At 47.4% G+C, this 14778-nt stretch overlaps 1 protein-coding gene across 5 annotated transcripts in view; it reads left to right on the forward strand.

Annotated features, from left to right (window-relative positions):
- The window catches only part of MFN2 (mitofusin 2), a 39989-nt gene extending 26926 nt beyond the window's left edge, over positions 1-13063 (forward strand). For all 5 annotated transcript variants that reach the window (XM_083750193.1, XM_083750195.1, XM_083750194.1 and 2 more), the window contains 5 exons: positions 99-319; positions 3288-3443; positions 5861-6057; positions 7728-7862; positions 10451-13063. In XM_083750193.1, coding sequence (XP_083606319.1) covers positions 99-319; positions 3288-3443; positions 5861-6057; positions 7728-7862; positions 10451-10520 — 779 coding nt within the window. In that variant the 3' untranslated portion in view covers positions 10521-13063. The remainder of the gene's footprint in view (positions 1-98; positions 320-3287; positions 3444-5860; positions 6058-7727; positions 7863-10450) is intronic.
- The last annotated feature ends 1715 nt before the right edge of the window (positions 13064-14778 follow it).

The following is a 14778-nucleotide window of genomic DNA, read 5'->3' on the forward strand; positions in this document are numbered from 1 at the left end:
CAACAGGGTTCCTATCCCCAGTGCATCTGATATGTTGGTCCGTGAATTAGGGCTTGTTCTAATAGCAAGTTCTGTTGCCTCTTTGCTCCCCCGTGAAGACGGCTTAAAGCCCCTCCTGCCAGCCTCTCTGAGAAGCCAGATAGACAAGCTCATTCCCCGGCAGTGCTTCGCGATGAGCTACGACCTCAACTGCGACAAGCTCTGCGCCGACTTCCAGGAGGATATCCAGTTCCACTTCTCTCTCGGCTGGACGATGCTCGTGAACAGGTTCCTGGGACCCAAGAACACCCGACGGGCCTTGATGGGCTACAATGACCAGGTGAGAACCCTCCAGCACCCTGCTTCACCCAGTAGGTGCTCCTGAAAAGCCCCCCTCCCCAAGCAGCTACCTCTCCTCTTCTTGGGTCGTGGCAGAGAAATAGAGCATCTGCCTTGTACGCGGAAGGTCTTGGGTTCAATACCCAGGTAGAGCCAGAAAGCTGGTATTATCAGGGGGCTACCAACGTGGCTTAATAATAATAATGTTATTATTTATATACCCAGACACTGAGGTCCATCGCCAAGGGCCTTCTGGTAGTGGTACCCGCCCTGTGGAACGCCCTCCCACAAGATGTCAAAGAGAACAACAACTACCAGACTTTTAGAAGACATCTGAAGGCAGCCCTGTTTAGGGAAGCTTTTAATGTTTAATAGACTATTGTATTTTAATATTCTGTTGGAAGCCACCCAGAGTGGCTGGGGAAACCCAGCCAGATGAGCAGAGTATTAATAAATAATAATAATATTTATTATTTATTTATACATACATACATACATACATACATACATACCCTGCCCATCTGGCTGGGTTTCCCCAGCCACTCTGGGCGGCTTCCAGCACATCTAAAAACATAAGAAAATGTCAAAACATTAAAAACCTCCCGAAACAGGTGTCTTCTAAAAGTTGTATAGTTCTTTCCTTGACATCTGATGGGAGAGTGTTCCACAAGGAGGGCACCACTGCCCAAAAAGGCTCTCTGCCTGGTTCCCTGCAGCTTTACTTCTTGCAGTGAGAAAACCTGCCTGAAGACCCTCGGAGCTGGATCTGAGTGTGTCCAGACTGAACAATGGGACTCCTTCAGGTTTCACTATCTAAAAGGCTCGTGACATGAAAGGAGAGGGGAACTTGGAGGGAGGAGGAAAAAAGAAAACACAGACAGTCTTCCATTGAGGGTAGCCAAGTGGTATCCTCAAGATTGTGTTAGACTTGAGTTCCCATAATTTCCAGCCAACGTGTCCAATGGCCAGGGAGGATGGGTACCACAAGGGTGGCTACCACTGAGTTAAGTGGACCAGTGGAGTGACTCATTGCAAGGGCAGGTTCCTATGCTCAGAGGCACCCAGTGCCTCATTGTGTGCCCCAATGAGAAGGAACCAGCACACAGGGGAACTTGCAGATTCTGCCACTTTCATTCTAAAGAACCCAAAATTATGGTGATGATTATTTACCAGGTGTATATTATAGGGTTACCAGATGTCCCCGTTTCCCGGGGACAGTCCCCGGATTTGCGTATAGGTCCCCGGACAAATTCCATCCCGGATTTCATCTGATGTCTCCAGGAAACGCAGTAGCGGCAGTCTCAGCAGCCCGGAGCAGTTGGCTCTGGCCGGCTTCAGGAGCTGCTCGAATGTCCCCATATGATGGTGGTGCAGGGGCTCTAAGATGCAGCTTCCGGGCTGCCTCCACCTTCCCTGACCTCAGCAACTAATCAAAAGATCTCAGGGTGGCTTACAATAATAATAATATAATAATAATAATTTATTATTTGTACCCCGCCCATCTGGCTGGGTTTCCCCAGCCACTCTTGGTGGCTTCCATAGAAACCAAAAATACACTAAAATATCACAGATTAAAAACTTCCCTGAACAGGGCTGCCTTAAGATGTCTTCTGAATGTCAGGTAGTTATTTATCGCTTTGACATCTGATGGGAGGGCGTTCCACAGGGCAGGCGCCCCTACCGAGAAGGCCCTCTGCCTGGTACCCTGTAGCTTTGCTTCTCGCAATGAGGGAACCGCCAGAAGGCCCTCGGCACTGGACCTCAGCGTCCGGGCAGAACGATGGGGGCAGAGACGCTCCTTCAGGTATACTGGGCCGAGGCCGTTTAGGGCTTTAAAGGTCAACACCAGCACTTTGAATTGTGCTCGGAAATGTACTGGGAGCCAATGTAGGTCTTTCAAGACCGGTGTTATGTGGTCTCGGCGGCCGCCCCCAGTCACCATTCTAGCTGCCGCATTCTGGATTAGTTGTAGTTTCCAAGTCACCTTCAAAGGTAGCCCCACGTAGAGCGCATTGCAGTAGTCCAAGCGGGAGATAACCGGAGCATGCACCACTCTGGCGAGACAGGGTCTCAGCCTGCATACCAGGTGGAGTTGGTAGACAGCTGCCCTGGATACAGAATTGACCTGCGCCTCCATGGACAGCTGTGAGTCCAAAATGACTCCCAGGCTGCGCACCTGGTCCTTCAGGGGCACAGTTACCCTATTCAGGACCAGGGAGTCCTCCACACCAGCCCGCCCCCTGTCCCCCAAAAACAGTACTTCTGTCTTGTCAGGATTCAACCTCAATCCATTAGCCACCATCCATCCTCCAACTGCCTCCAGGCACTCACACAGGACCTTCACCGCCTTCACTGGTTCTGATTTGAAAGAGAGGTAGAGCTGGGTATCATCTGCATATTGATGGACACCCAGTCCAAACCCCCTGATGATCTCTCCCAGCGGCTTCATATAGATGTTAAAAAGTATGGGGGAGAGGATGGAACCCTGAGGCACCCCACAAGTGAGAGCCCAGGGGTCTGAACACTCATCCCCCACCACCACTTTCTGAACCCGGCCCAGGAGGAAGGAGCGAAACCACTGCATAACAATGCCCCCAGCTCCCAGCCCCTCTAGACAAGATAAAAACGCAAGACAGAGGCACTGATAAACTAAAAACAGAAACAAACTGCATTTGCATTCCACATACACCCTTCTCTCACACAGTTCCTGCTTCTGCTGCCATTGGGGAGAGACAGTGATATGCAAAGTTCTGTCAAGTTGCCTTCTGGCCCTTTTACTGTGCCTTGGCCTCAATAACCCAGCCTGTAAAATGGGGAAAAATAGACCAGTTTGTCTTATCCAAAGAAATGAAGGAACTAAGCATTTTGCATTGTACTGGAAGTGCTTACAAATGGAGTCAAACCGTTCTCTGAATTTTTTCTTTCTTCTCTCTGCCCCTTCCTCTTTTATTTTCCTTTTTCAAACTTAGGTTCAGCGTCCTCTGCCTTTGACTCCAGCCAACCCAAGCCTGCCTCCCTTACCTCAGGGATCCTTGACTCAGGAAGAGCTGATGGTCTCGATGGTCACTGGGCTGGCCTCTCTCACATCCAGAACCTCTATGGGCATCCTCGTGGTTGGAGGAGTGGTACGTTTGAAGGAGAACCTCGATATCTGAGGGTGTTTGGATTCCCTCGCCCGGCCCTCCTGTAGCTCAGTAACAGAGCGTTGGGCCCTGCATGCAGAAAGTGCAGTTCTTGGCATCTCCACGTAGGACTGGCACAGACACCTGTCCATAACCCTGGAGAGCTGCTGCCAGTCCGTGTAGACAATACTGAGTTGGATGATTCCCCCCCACACACTATTGATGCTTCCAAAGACTGCTCCCTTGCAATGTAGCTGTAATTCATGTGCTCCTCATATATAAGAGAACAGGGAGCCAGTGTGGTGTAGTGGTTAAGAGCGGTAGTCTCGTAATCTGGTGAACCAGGTTCGCGTCTCCGCTCCTCCACATGCAGCTGCTGGGTGACCTTGGGCCAGTCACACTTCTCTGAAGTCTCTCAGCCCCACTCACCTCACAGAGTGTTTGTTGGGGGGGGAGGAAGGGAAAGGAGAATGTTAGCTGCTTTGAGACTCCTTTGGGTAGTGATAAAGAGGGATATCAAATCCAAACTCTTCTTCTTCACATTTATAAGTCCACCTTTTTACGCTGAGGAGTACCGTATTTTTCGCTCTATTAGACGCACCGGACGATTGGATGCACCTAGTTTTTAGGGGAGGAAAACAAGAAATAAGAAACGAACGCAAAACATCCTGAGCTAAGAGGGTACCCCTGAAGCCAGGAGAGCAAGTGGGATTTGTGCGCACCGATCCCTCTCGCCCTCCTGGCTTCAGCGAAAGCAAGCCTAATGGCTTTCCTCCCGCAAGAGCTGCACACTCTTTAAAGGGAGCGCGGCTCTTTGGGGCTTTTCTGGGAGGTGGGGAAAGGTGAAGTGATGGACATGAGGCAGAAGTTGATAATGCAGGTGAGCTGCGCACAGGTGGGCTGCATGCAAGCTGCTCGCCAGCCCTGTGGAGCCTCCTTTTATTGACACCAATATGCAAATCAGGCAGATACATTTTGGGCTGTGACCTTTACACATCTTTCGGTCCTAAGATAGTGGGGTGGTACAAAGTTATTTTGGCACCTGTTTCCACTGCGTCATTTTCCCCTTGCACAGTGTATGACGAAGGAGACGAAAGGTCTCAGAGACAAAGGTTACAGGCTGGTGGAAATGACTGGCAGAATCCGAGACCAGGGAGAAGAGTTGGTGGAAGAAGATTGGAGGAAATTTAAAATCTACTTACAGAAACATTGTAAAATTTTTGAATGTTGATGACATTGAAATGAAATGAAGGGGTTCTAGTAATAAAGTAAAGATTATGTAAGAATTGGACTGATGTTAGAAGAAGGTTCGAAATTAATGAATTTGCTGAATAAATGTTTAAGTGGAATACAAAAAAGGGAGGCGCGAGGAAGTCAGGAAAATAAGTTAACCAAAGAAGATAAAAAAGAGGGATTTTTGTTTTTCTGTTTTCTTTTGTTCTTATGTTAATTGTTTCTATTTTTTGTATTTTTGTATTTTTTCTTGTGCTTTCTCTACTGTTTGTTTTACAACTTTTCTATTGTTAAAATTTAATAAAATATCATTTTTTTAAAAAAAAAAACAGAGACAAAGGTTACAGGCAGGACACCGCAGACTACTGAGACCGCAAAAGGTTAGACAGAGGCAACGATGTTCAGACAGCCGTGGCTTTGTCTGTGAGGGGGCGTGCCTTGCACCCCAAGGTCACGCATGCAGGCGGACTGTGGCTGCCTGCAGGTGGGGAGTGGGCTCCCCTCCGGACCCCACCCCCCACTCCGCGATCATCCCTACAGAAGGGACAGAGCCGCGCGCTCTGTCCCTTCCCCCACCTCCCGCAAAAGCCAGGGATAGCTGCACGAAGGCTCCCTGCTCCCCTGCGGAGACTTCATCCTGTGGCTAAGCCAGAAGCTAGAACAGCCAGCGGGATCCCACTCACTGTCCTGGCTTCTTCTTCTTTAGCCGCGCGCAGCCTCTCCCGGGCAAGGGGAGCCTTCACCCCCTGCCCGGGAGAGACTGTGCATTGCTAAGGCTCCCCCAAGAGCCATGCTCCCTTTAAAGAGCGCACGGAGGCACGGAGCCTCTTGGGGGCTTTTCTCCGAGAAGGGCAGCTCCACACACTCCACGCGGCTCTTTAAAGGGAGTGCTGAGCAGAGCCTCCCGCCTGCATCTGCTCCATAAGACGCACACACATTTCCCCTTTTTATAGAGCGAAAAATACAGTAATTTTACTCTTCAGAGATCATAACATGGCAACAACCTCCAATAAGTTGGTGCCCATTTTATTTTACTCTGTGCTACTTTTGTTCAGTTTTGCCCTCTTATTTTGCCCCTTTCATGCTGGCCGTTGACCGTAACAATAAAGATTTGATTTGATTCTTCAGCTGTTGGGTGTGTTTTTTAAAAAAAGAAAAATGATCATCACGTTTCCTTCTGCCCGCAGGTCTGGAAGGCTGTGGGCTGGAGGCTGATTGCCCTTTCTTTTGGCCTCTATGGACTGCTGTACGTTTATGAGCGTCTCACCTGGACCACAAGAGCGAAGGAGAGAGCTTTCAAGCGACAGTTTGTGGACTACGCCGGCGAGAAACTCCAGCTCATCGTCAGCTACACGGGTTCAAACTGCAGCCATCAAGTTCAGCAGTGAGTCTTTCGCTTCGCTTCCATTCCAGGGGACGGGGGAAAAAATTATCCGCAATTGTGGCCTTCTGAGCCTTGATGTGGCTCTCAGGAGCTCCTGTTCTTACAAAAACACAAATGACTCCTTGCAGAGAGAGCTCAGCGTTCTCAGATGCCTGCCCTGCGTGTCGTGGCATGTTCACAAACATTCTAACCATTGTATAACCTCTGGGGCGATTAACTTTTATTTATTTATTTTTAGATACATTCCCAAAAACTTCACATGAACTTTCCAATACATAATATAGTGGTACCTTGGTTCTCAAACTTAATCCGTTCCAGAAGTCAGTTCCAAAACCAAAGTGTTCCAAAACCAAGGTGTACTTTCACATAGAAAGTAATGCAAAATGGATTAATCCTTTTAAAAACAACCCCTAAAACAGCAATTTAACATGAATTTTACTGTCTAACGAGACCATGGATCCATAAAATGAAAGCAATAATCAATATACTGCAGTCATGCAATCAAATCGATCGATCAGTAGCTGTACTGGGTTCCACATAGTCACACACACACACACAAAGAGCCACAAAAACGCAAAATAAATAGCAAAAACAGGCAGACCTCAGCATAACACTAAAAACGGAAGTGTAACACTCAAAAGGAGCACGTTCGGCTTCTGAAAAATGTTCACGAACCAGAACACTTACGTCCAGGTTTGCAGTGTTTGGGTTCCAAGTTGTTTGAGCACCAAGGTATTTGAGAACCAAAGTACCACTGTAGATTTTTCTTTGGTTTTAGCGACTTCCCATCCCATTTTCCATTGTAGTTTTTTTTATTATTTCTCCCCCTTGCTGCACCCTATCTTCCCTCTTCTTATATCAAAACAATAATACAGTAATCTTGAATTCCTTTTGTTGCTCGTAGTTTGAATCCTGCTCATGAATAATATTTCTTTATTAAGTGGGCTGAATAACCCTGCATAGACAGTCTTACTTCAAGGCCTGCCCTGGGTGTCATGGCATGTTCACAAACATTCTAACCGTCGTATAAACACTACAGCAATTTAACGTAGCTTTTAAATTAGGGCTGAATGGTTTGACCCACGTAAAACGCTGCTGCCTTATTGGACCAAAGGATCCTGTAGCCTTTCTGACTTCAGTTTCTGCCCTGGGTGTCATGGAATGTTCACAAAAATTCTGGCTGGTTTGTAGCCATTACAGGAATTTTAGCTCATCATGCAGAAGTTCCTGAGTTCAGTTCCCAGCATCGCCAGGTAGGTCTGGAGAAAACTCCTGTCTGCTGCCCTGGAGAGCTGCTGCTGGTCAGTGCTGGAAACCCTGAGCTAAATGGACCAATGATCTACACTTGGTACAAAGCAAGCAGCTACCTGTGTTCGTTCTCTACCTTGCCATTTTATTCCTTTCCCTCTGATCATAGCTGTCAACTTACAAATTTGAAAATAAGGGACTAGCAGCCTCGGAAATAAGGGATCAGCAGCCAAAATAAGGGATTTTCTGGGCACAGGTATGTTCAACTTCTGAGCCCGTTCGAGCCAAAGGCAGAAAGCCCAGCCAGCAGCGGGACATGGCGCTGGGATAAGGGACTGTCCCGCCAAATAAGGGACGCTTGACAGCTATGCCTCTGGTTGAATTCTTCCTCTTCTCCATTTCCCCCCTCTTTTTTGGAAAAGGGAGCTTGCCGGGACCTTCGCCCAGCTCTGCCAGCAGGTTGACGTGACGAGAGAAGATCTCGAGAAGGAGATCACGGCCCTGAATCAAAAGATTGAGATCTTGGACTCCCTTCAGAGCAAAGCCAAGCTGCTCAGGTATGGAATATGGGAAGCAGGGCTGTCTCCCAGTTTCCACCTTCAGCGGCTGCTCTAATAAAAGTGAAATAATGAGTCGTTTCCAGGGTGGCAAGTGCTGAACTCGGGAAGGTGGAATGCTCAGAAGGGCTTCATTTGCTGAAACTGAGTGATGCTGGAACCATGGGAACTTAAGAGGAACCTGCTGGCCAAAGGCCCATCTAGTCCAGCATCTCCCAGTCCTCCCAGGGGCCAAATCTCCCAAAGAACCCAGGAAACTACCATATTTTTTGCTCTATAACACGCACCTGACCATAACACGCACATAGTTTTTAGAGGAGGAAAACAAGGGAATATATATATATATAAATTTTCAATAATAATACAATGAAAATAAAAAGAAAAAATAACAAAAATACAAAAATAAAAATAATTAAAAACACACAGAATTTCCATTACTTATTTTCCTTTAACTTATTTCCTGGACCTCCTCATACCTCTCTTTTTTGTATTCCAATTCAGATTGTTAGTTCAGCAAATCCTTACCATTAAATTTTTACCTATTTCTAAACCTTTTTTTCATATTCTCTTAAAGCATTACAGCTGGAAACCACTTGTTTTCTATCCAACATCATTCTAACATTCATTAATTTTACAATATTTCTGTAAATAGTATTTAAATTTATTCCAATCTTCTTCTGCCGACTCTTCTCCCTGGTCTCGGATTCTGCCAAGGGAAAAAATATTATAAACGAAACAGTGGATGTATGATTTTTGTGGTTCATGCTGTGGCCACATACATGTGATCTGACGGTGAGTTTGGGATAGCCCAATGCAAAAATCCTGAGGATCCATGTGGATCCATGCTTTGTAACCACGTTTTTTCGCCATTGCAGCCCCATGAAACAGTGGGTGCGTGTGTGTTTTTTGGTGCAGGCTGTAGCCATGGACATGCTATGTGATCTGATCGCGAATTTGGGGTGACCCAGTGCAAAAATCCCGAGGATCCATGTGGATCCATGCTTTGTAACCGAACAGGAGCTTTGTAACCGAACACTCGTGTAAGTGGCTCCTCTCCTCTCCCGCTTTGCTCCTTTAAAGCAAGCAGGTTCTGCTTCTCTCCCTCCTCCCCGGCTCAGGGAGCTGAAAAGCTTTGCTGCTATTTAGCAAGCTGAGTGGGGAGGAGGGAGGGACAGAGAGCCTGCTTGCTTTAAAGCAGCCAACCAGACAGTTTCAAAGCGAGCCACGGAGGAGGGAAGGAAGGGGAACCATGGATCCTCTGCTCACGACTGCAGCAGATCCCCCCGCCATCCGTAGGCATTCGTTCCATAACACACACAGACATTTCCCCTTACTTTCTAGGAGGAAAAAAAGTGCATGTTATGGAGCAAAAAATACGGTCGATAGACTGCCTCTGCATCTGGAGGTTCCATAAGGACCTAGGAAAATCCCTGCTAGATCAGGCCAAAGGGGGCCCATCTAGTCCTGACCTCATGGGTGCCAACGAGATGCCACCTTGGGAAGCCCATAAGCAGGACTAGATGGATGGATGGATGGATGGATGGGTGGGTGGATTGTGTTACCTGCCCTTCACCAGCAGGTCCCAGGGCAGGTTATGATGATTTCAAAGTCAGAATTAAAAACAATTAAAGCACTCCCCGTCTCCCTCCCTCTCTCCCCTCTCTTTTCCCCTAACCGCACAATGTCTACCACAATAATGTCTCATAACAAATGTAAATGAGCTGTGAAAAAGACTCTACAAATTGATGGTGGAGACGCAACATGTACTTTCCCATGTTTGTTTGTTTTGTAACACAAGAAAATGGGACGTGGGTTAAACCACAGAGCCTAGGACTTGCCGATCAGAAGGTCGGCGGTTCGAATCCCCGCGACGGGGTGAGCTCCCGTTGCTCGGTCCCTGCTCCTGCCAACCTAGCAGTTCGAAAGCATGTCAGAGTGCAAGTAGATAAATAGGTACCGCTCCGGCATGAAGGTAAACGGCGTTTCTGTGCGCTGCTCTGGTTCGCCAGAAGCGGCTTAGTCATGCTGGCCACATGACCCGGAAGCTGGACGCTGGCTCCCTCGGCCAATAAAGCGAGATGAGCGCCGCAACCCCAGTTGTCCGCGACTGCACCTAATGGTCAGGGGTCCCTTTACCTTTAAAGTACCCCCGTCTCCCTCCCTCTCTCCCCTCCCTTTTCCCTAACCGCACAATGTCTCCAACACTAATGTCTCATAATGAATGTAAACAAGCTGTGAAAAAGACACTATGAATTGATGGTGGAGACGCCACACGTACTTTTCCTTGTTTGTTTGTTTTGTAACACAAGAAAAGCTTGAGTAAAAACCTTAAAAGCAACAACAAAGCAGAATGCAACCACAAGTATTGGGGGCAGGCCCGTTAGCATCTCTGTTTCAACGCCTGCTGAGTCTGGCAGGCTAAAGTTCTCAGATCTGAAATGGTTAGCAGCTGCCTGCTCCCCTTTCTTCAGGGTGGGGTGGTGGCGGTTCAAAATTGCACACTTGTGCTTTCTAAAGCAATGTGCGTTCATAGTTTTACCTACATCCTGGATACGACATCCCGTAATAGACGTATTTTCCCTCTGCAGGAACAAAGCCGGTTGGTTGGACAGCGAGCTGAACATGTTCACACACCAGTACTTGCAGCAGAGCAGATAAGCGAGGAAAGGCGGAGGAGGAGGGCAGATATTTCTGCTCGCCACTTCAATACCCGCTTGCAGAACCTGTTCCAGGCGGTGGGGATCCCCCCACAGAGCCACAGAGGAGACAATCGCTGCCCCGTCTCTCCTTTTCCGCCACGAGACCGAGAGAATCACACGTCCTCTGCATGGTTTATCCATTTCTAATCCCCACCCGCACCCCGGTTTGGCATACACTTTATTTTAGAGTCCTCCTTCCCCGCTCCTTCTTCCAAGAGTGTTAATAAGCTAATAATTAGCAGGAGAGAAAATGCCTGTGTTTATACCCTTACAAGGAGGAATGATAAATCTGGTCTGCGTTCCCCTCTTCTTTGTCTTTTAACAACAATGAAATGTCAAGATCAACTTGGGCAGATTCTGTTTGGATCCCCTTTTCCCAGCAAGTTTAGATGAAACTTCCCTCTCCAATTCCAGGTCTCGATGAATTAATGCCCATCTATTCCTTTAAAAAATAATAATAATAATATTGCATTCTTCGAGGTGCAGTCCAGCCAGAGCGTTGTATTCTGCAAAGGCGACATTTAAAGCACTGCGATACCACATTAACAGTCCTAGCTTCCTCCAGAGAATCCTGGGAACTGTAGAGGGTCTAAGAGTTGTGAAGAGACCTTCATTCCCTTCTCAGAGCTACAGTTCCCTGAGGAAAGAGGGGTTGACTGTTAAACCACTCTGGGAGCAGAATAGAGATCTCCTAACAACTCTCAACACCCTGAACGAACTACAGTTCCCAGGATTCTCTGGGGGAAAGCCATGATTGCTTAAAGAGGCACGACAGTGGTGTGAATGTGTCCTGCTCTGAAGTTGCCCGTTTAAATTGATGTGCCTAAGCTGGTCGAGAGGGTTAACTTCAATGGGTTTACTCTGTGCAGGGCTAGCAATCTGTCTCGCTGGGGTGGCTTTATGCCAAGCTGGCCTCTCGGTGGGAGCTGGGTCAGACCCATGGTGTCCGAGAGGCAACTGTTTGGTCGTTTTGGACAAACCACGTCTCTTACCTTCTGCCACGCATGGAGACCTGCCGGCACCGATTTCCTGAGCTCTCGAGTCACCTGGTGCCAGGCGATTTGCAGGGGAGGGCAGCCTGCCCGCTTCTCGGAGCTGCCCTCGAAACCTTGCCCAGCCCTTTTAGGAAGAGGGTGGGATCTGTCCTTGGGGCTTGGCCAGGGCAGGAAGGCGCCCTGAGCTATTAAACACAACTTCCAAACTTGGCAGAAATGCCCTGGCCTAGGATTGAAGCGACACGGGGCTAGGTTGTTGGACAAAGAAGTGGCTTAGATCCTTTCTCTTGCCTCGATGTTCCCAAGTATGTAAAGTGTGACCTGTTCAACATTTGGGTACCCACCCCTGTTCTAAAGATAAACGTGGTACCTTCCACATGTGGACTACACTCCCCATCATCCCTACCCATTGGCCATTCTGGCTGGGGCTGATGGGAGTTGGAGTCCTCAAGGGCACCAGGCTGTGCTAGAAGTTACCAAGGGCACCACGTTGCCTACCCAGTCAGTTGGGTATGGTACAAATACATAATAATAATAACTTTATTATTATTATTATTATTATTATTATTATTATTATTATTATTATTACCCCTGTTTTATAACAATGAGGTTCACACATATTGAACAGGACAGATGAACATCCTTATCCCCTGTGCCTCTTAATTCTTTTGAATTATGACTCTTTCCCCCCCGCCAACCTTCCACTTGAGGGAATTTGTTTGTCCGCCTCTCATGCCACTAGTCCTCATGGAGCACCACAAGCACTGACAAGATTCATTAGAGGGTGCACCTCCCAGGCCGAAGAAATTATGCACGTAGCCGCGCTATGAATTGCAGGATAAGAAACCCGCCCCTCCCTACCTTGCTGAAATAACCTCCTTGGCTACTACAGGCTTCCTCGGGAGTCTTCTGGAACAGTGTGGATAGGCGACCCGACCGCAGTGGAGATTTTGATCCCTTTATACACTTCATGTGATTTGTTCCATTGACATCCCACCTTCCCCTTTTTAAAAAAGACACCCCAGTTTGGATTGATGGAGGGAATCTGAATGGGCTAAGCTAGTCATGAACTTCAGTGGGTCTACTCTAAGTAGGGTTAGCATTGGCTACAACCCTAGATCCTCAGCTTAGCCCATTCGCTAAGATATTTGATGCTCCTTTAAGACAAGATCCGCTGTCAACCACCTTGATAATGACATATGAGGGGTGCCATTTCTGGATTTTGGTAGTCAATCCTCCACAATCAATATTAAAGCAACATGTTTAGCCAAATGCACTTTATTTTTTATTGTTCTATTGCTGCTAATTTTGATTACTCCATATATATATATATATATATATATATATATCCTTTTCTGTCTTTGGGGCTCTCCAAAAATCCTCCCTGCGGTGTGTCTCTTGGTATCTGCTGTTATTTACAATGGTGATATTTTTTATTTGGGCATGAATTACCTTTCTTGCTGTATCAGTGCTGTTAATACCTGAAACCAAACTATTAAAAGAAGGGGGGGAAATCAGTCTGAAGCTTCAGCCTTTTTTCTTTTAGCATTGTAGAGTTGGAGGGGATGTCAAAGGTAATCTAGTTCAATCCCATGCAGTGATTGGGGGCTCTTTTCCTATTTGGGTTTATAATAATAATAATAATAATTTAATAATAATTTATTATTTGTACCCCGCCCATTTGGCTGGGTTTCCCCAGCCACTCTGGGCGGCTTCCAACAAAGACCAAAAATACATTAATATGTCATACATTAAAAACTTCCCAGAACAGGGCTGCCTTAAGATGTCTTCTGAATGTCAGCTAGTTGTTTATCTCTTTGACATCTGAAGGGAGGGCATTCCAGAGGGCGGGCGTCACTACTGAGGAGGCCCCCTGCCTGGTTCCCTGTAACTTGGCTTCTCACAGCGAGGGAACCGCCAGAAGGCCCTCGACGCTGGACCTCAGTGTCCAGGCAGAATGATGGGGGTAGAGACTCTCCTTCAGGTATACTGGACTGAGACCGTTTAGGGCTTTCAAGGTCAGCACCAACACTTTGAATTGTGCTTGGAAACGTACTGGGAGCCAGTGTAGATCGTTCAAGACCGGTGTTATGTGGTCTCGGCGGCCGCTCCCAGTCACCAGTCTAGCTGCCGCATTCTGGATTAGTTGTAGTTTCTGGGTCACCTTCAAAGGTAGCCCCACGTAGAGTGCATTGCAGTAGTCCAAGCGAGAGATAACCAGAGCATGTACCACTCTGGTGAGACAGTCTGCGGGCAGATAGGGCCTCAGCCTGCGTACCAGATTGACCTGTGCCTCCATGGACAGCTGTGAGTCCAAAATGACTCCCAGGCTGCGCACCTGGTCCTTCAGGGGCACAGTTACCCCATTCAGGACCAGGGAGTCCTCCACACCAGCCTGCCCCTTGTCCCCCAAAAACAGTACTTCTGTTTTGTCAGGATTCAACCTCAATCCATTAGCCGCCATCCATCCTCCAACCGCCTCCAGGCAGCACCTCCAACCGCCTTGCAGACACTTAAAAATCACTCCCCTGCCATTTAAAGTTTAGATGCTTCAGGGGATGTTGAAAAATTGGAGGGGAACTACTGGGTGATCCAGTGCAGATGTTCCCTCCAGGTGTTGCTAGACTACAAATTCCCATCCTTGATCATTGACTCTCTTGGTTGTGGCTGATGGGAGATACAGTCTTGATAACTTTTAAGCAAAGTTTCTGACTCTTCAGAAAAGTCTTTGAGACCCTGGACCTTTGTCATCTTGACATTTTTTTTTCCTGCCAGGCACTCCCCACCCTTTCTGCAGGCAGAGACTTTCAAATTTGCCTCTGCAAGCTTGAGGACTAGTAACCTGTTGTTTTTAAACAGTGACCACATGCATGTAATGACAACAAGGTTGTAGCAATGAAGGAAGAGCAAATTAGGGAAAAGAGAAAGGGAGAAAGCCATATGAGTCAAGATTAAGTGGCTTTGCTTGTTCCTGACATGCAAATTATAAAACATCTGGATCAGGAAACATGAAAGATGTTAGATTGTTTTTGTATGCCACAACTGCAGCTAGAATTCTGTTAGCTAAGAATTGGAAATCACAAGAAGTCCCAACAGTGGAGGAATGGCAGATGAAGATGATGGACTTTTCGGAGCTAGCCAACCTGACTGGGAGAGTCCGCGACCAGAAGGAGGAAGAGTACCAGGAGGAATGGATGAAATTCAAAGACTATTTAGTTAAAT

Source organism: Podarcis gaigeae, assembly GCF_964106915.1.
Source record: "Podarcis gaigeae genome assembly, chromosome: 8".
Taxonomy (NCBI): Eukaryota; Metazoa; Chordata; class Lepidosauria; order Squamata; family Lacertidae; genus Podarcis; species Podarcis gaigeae.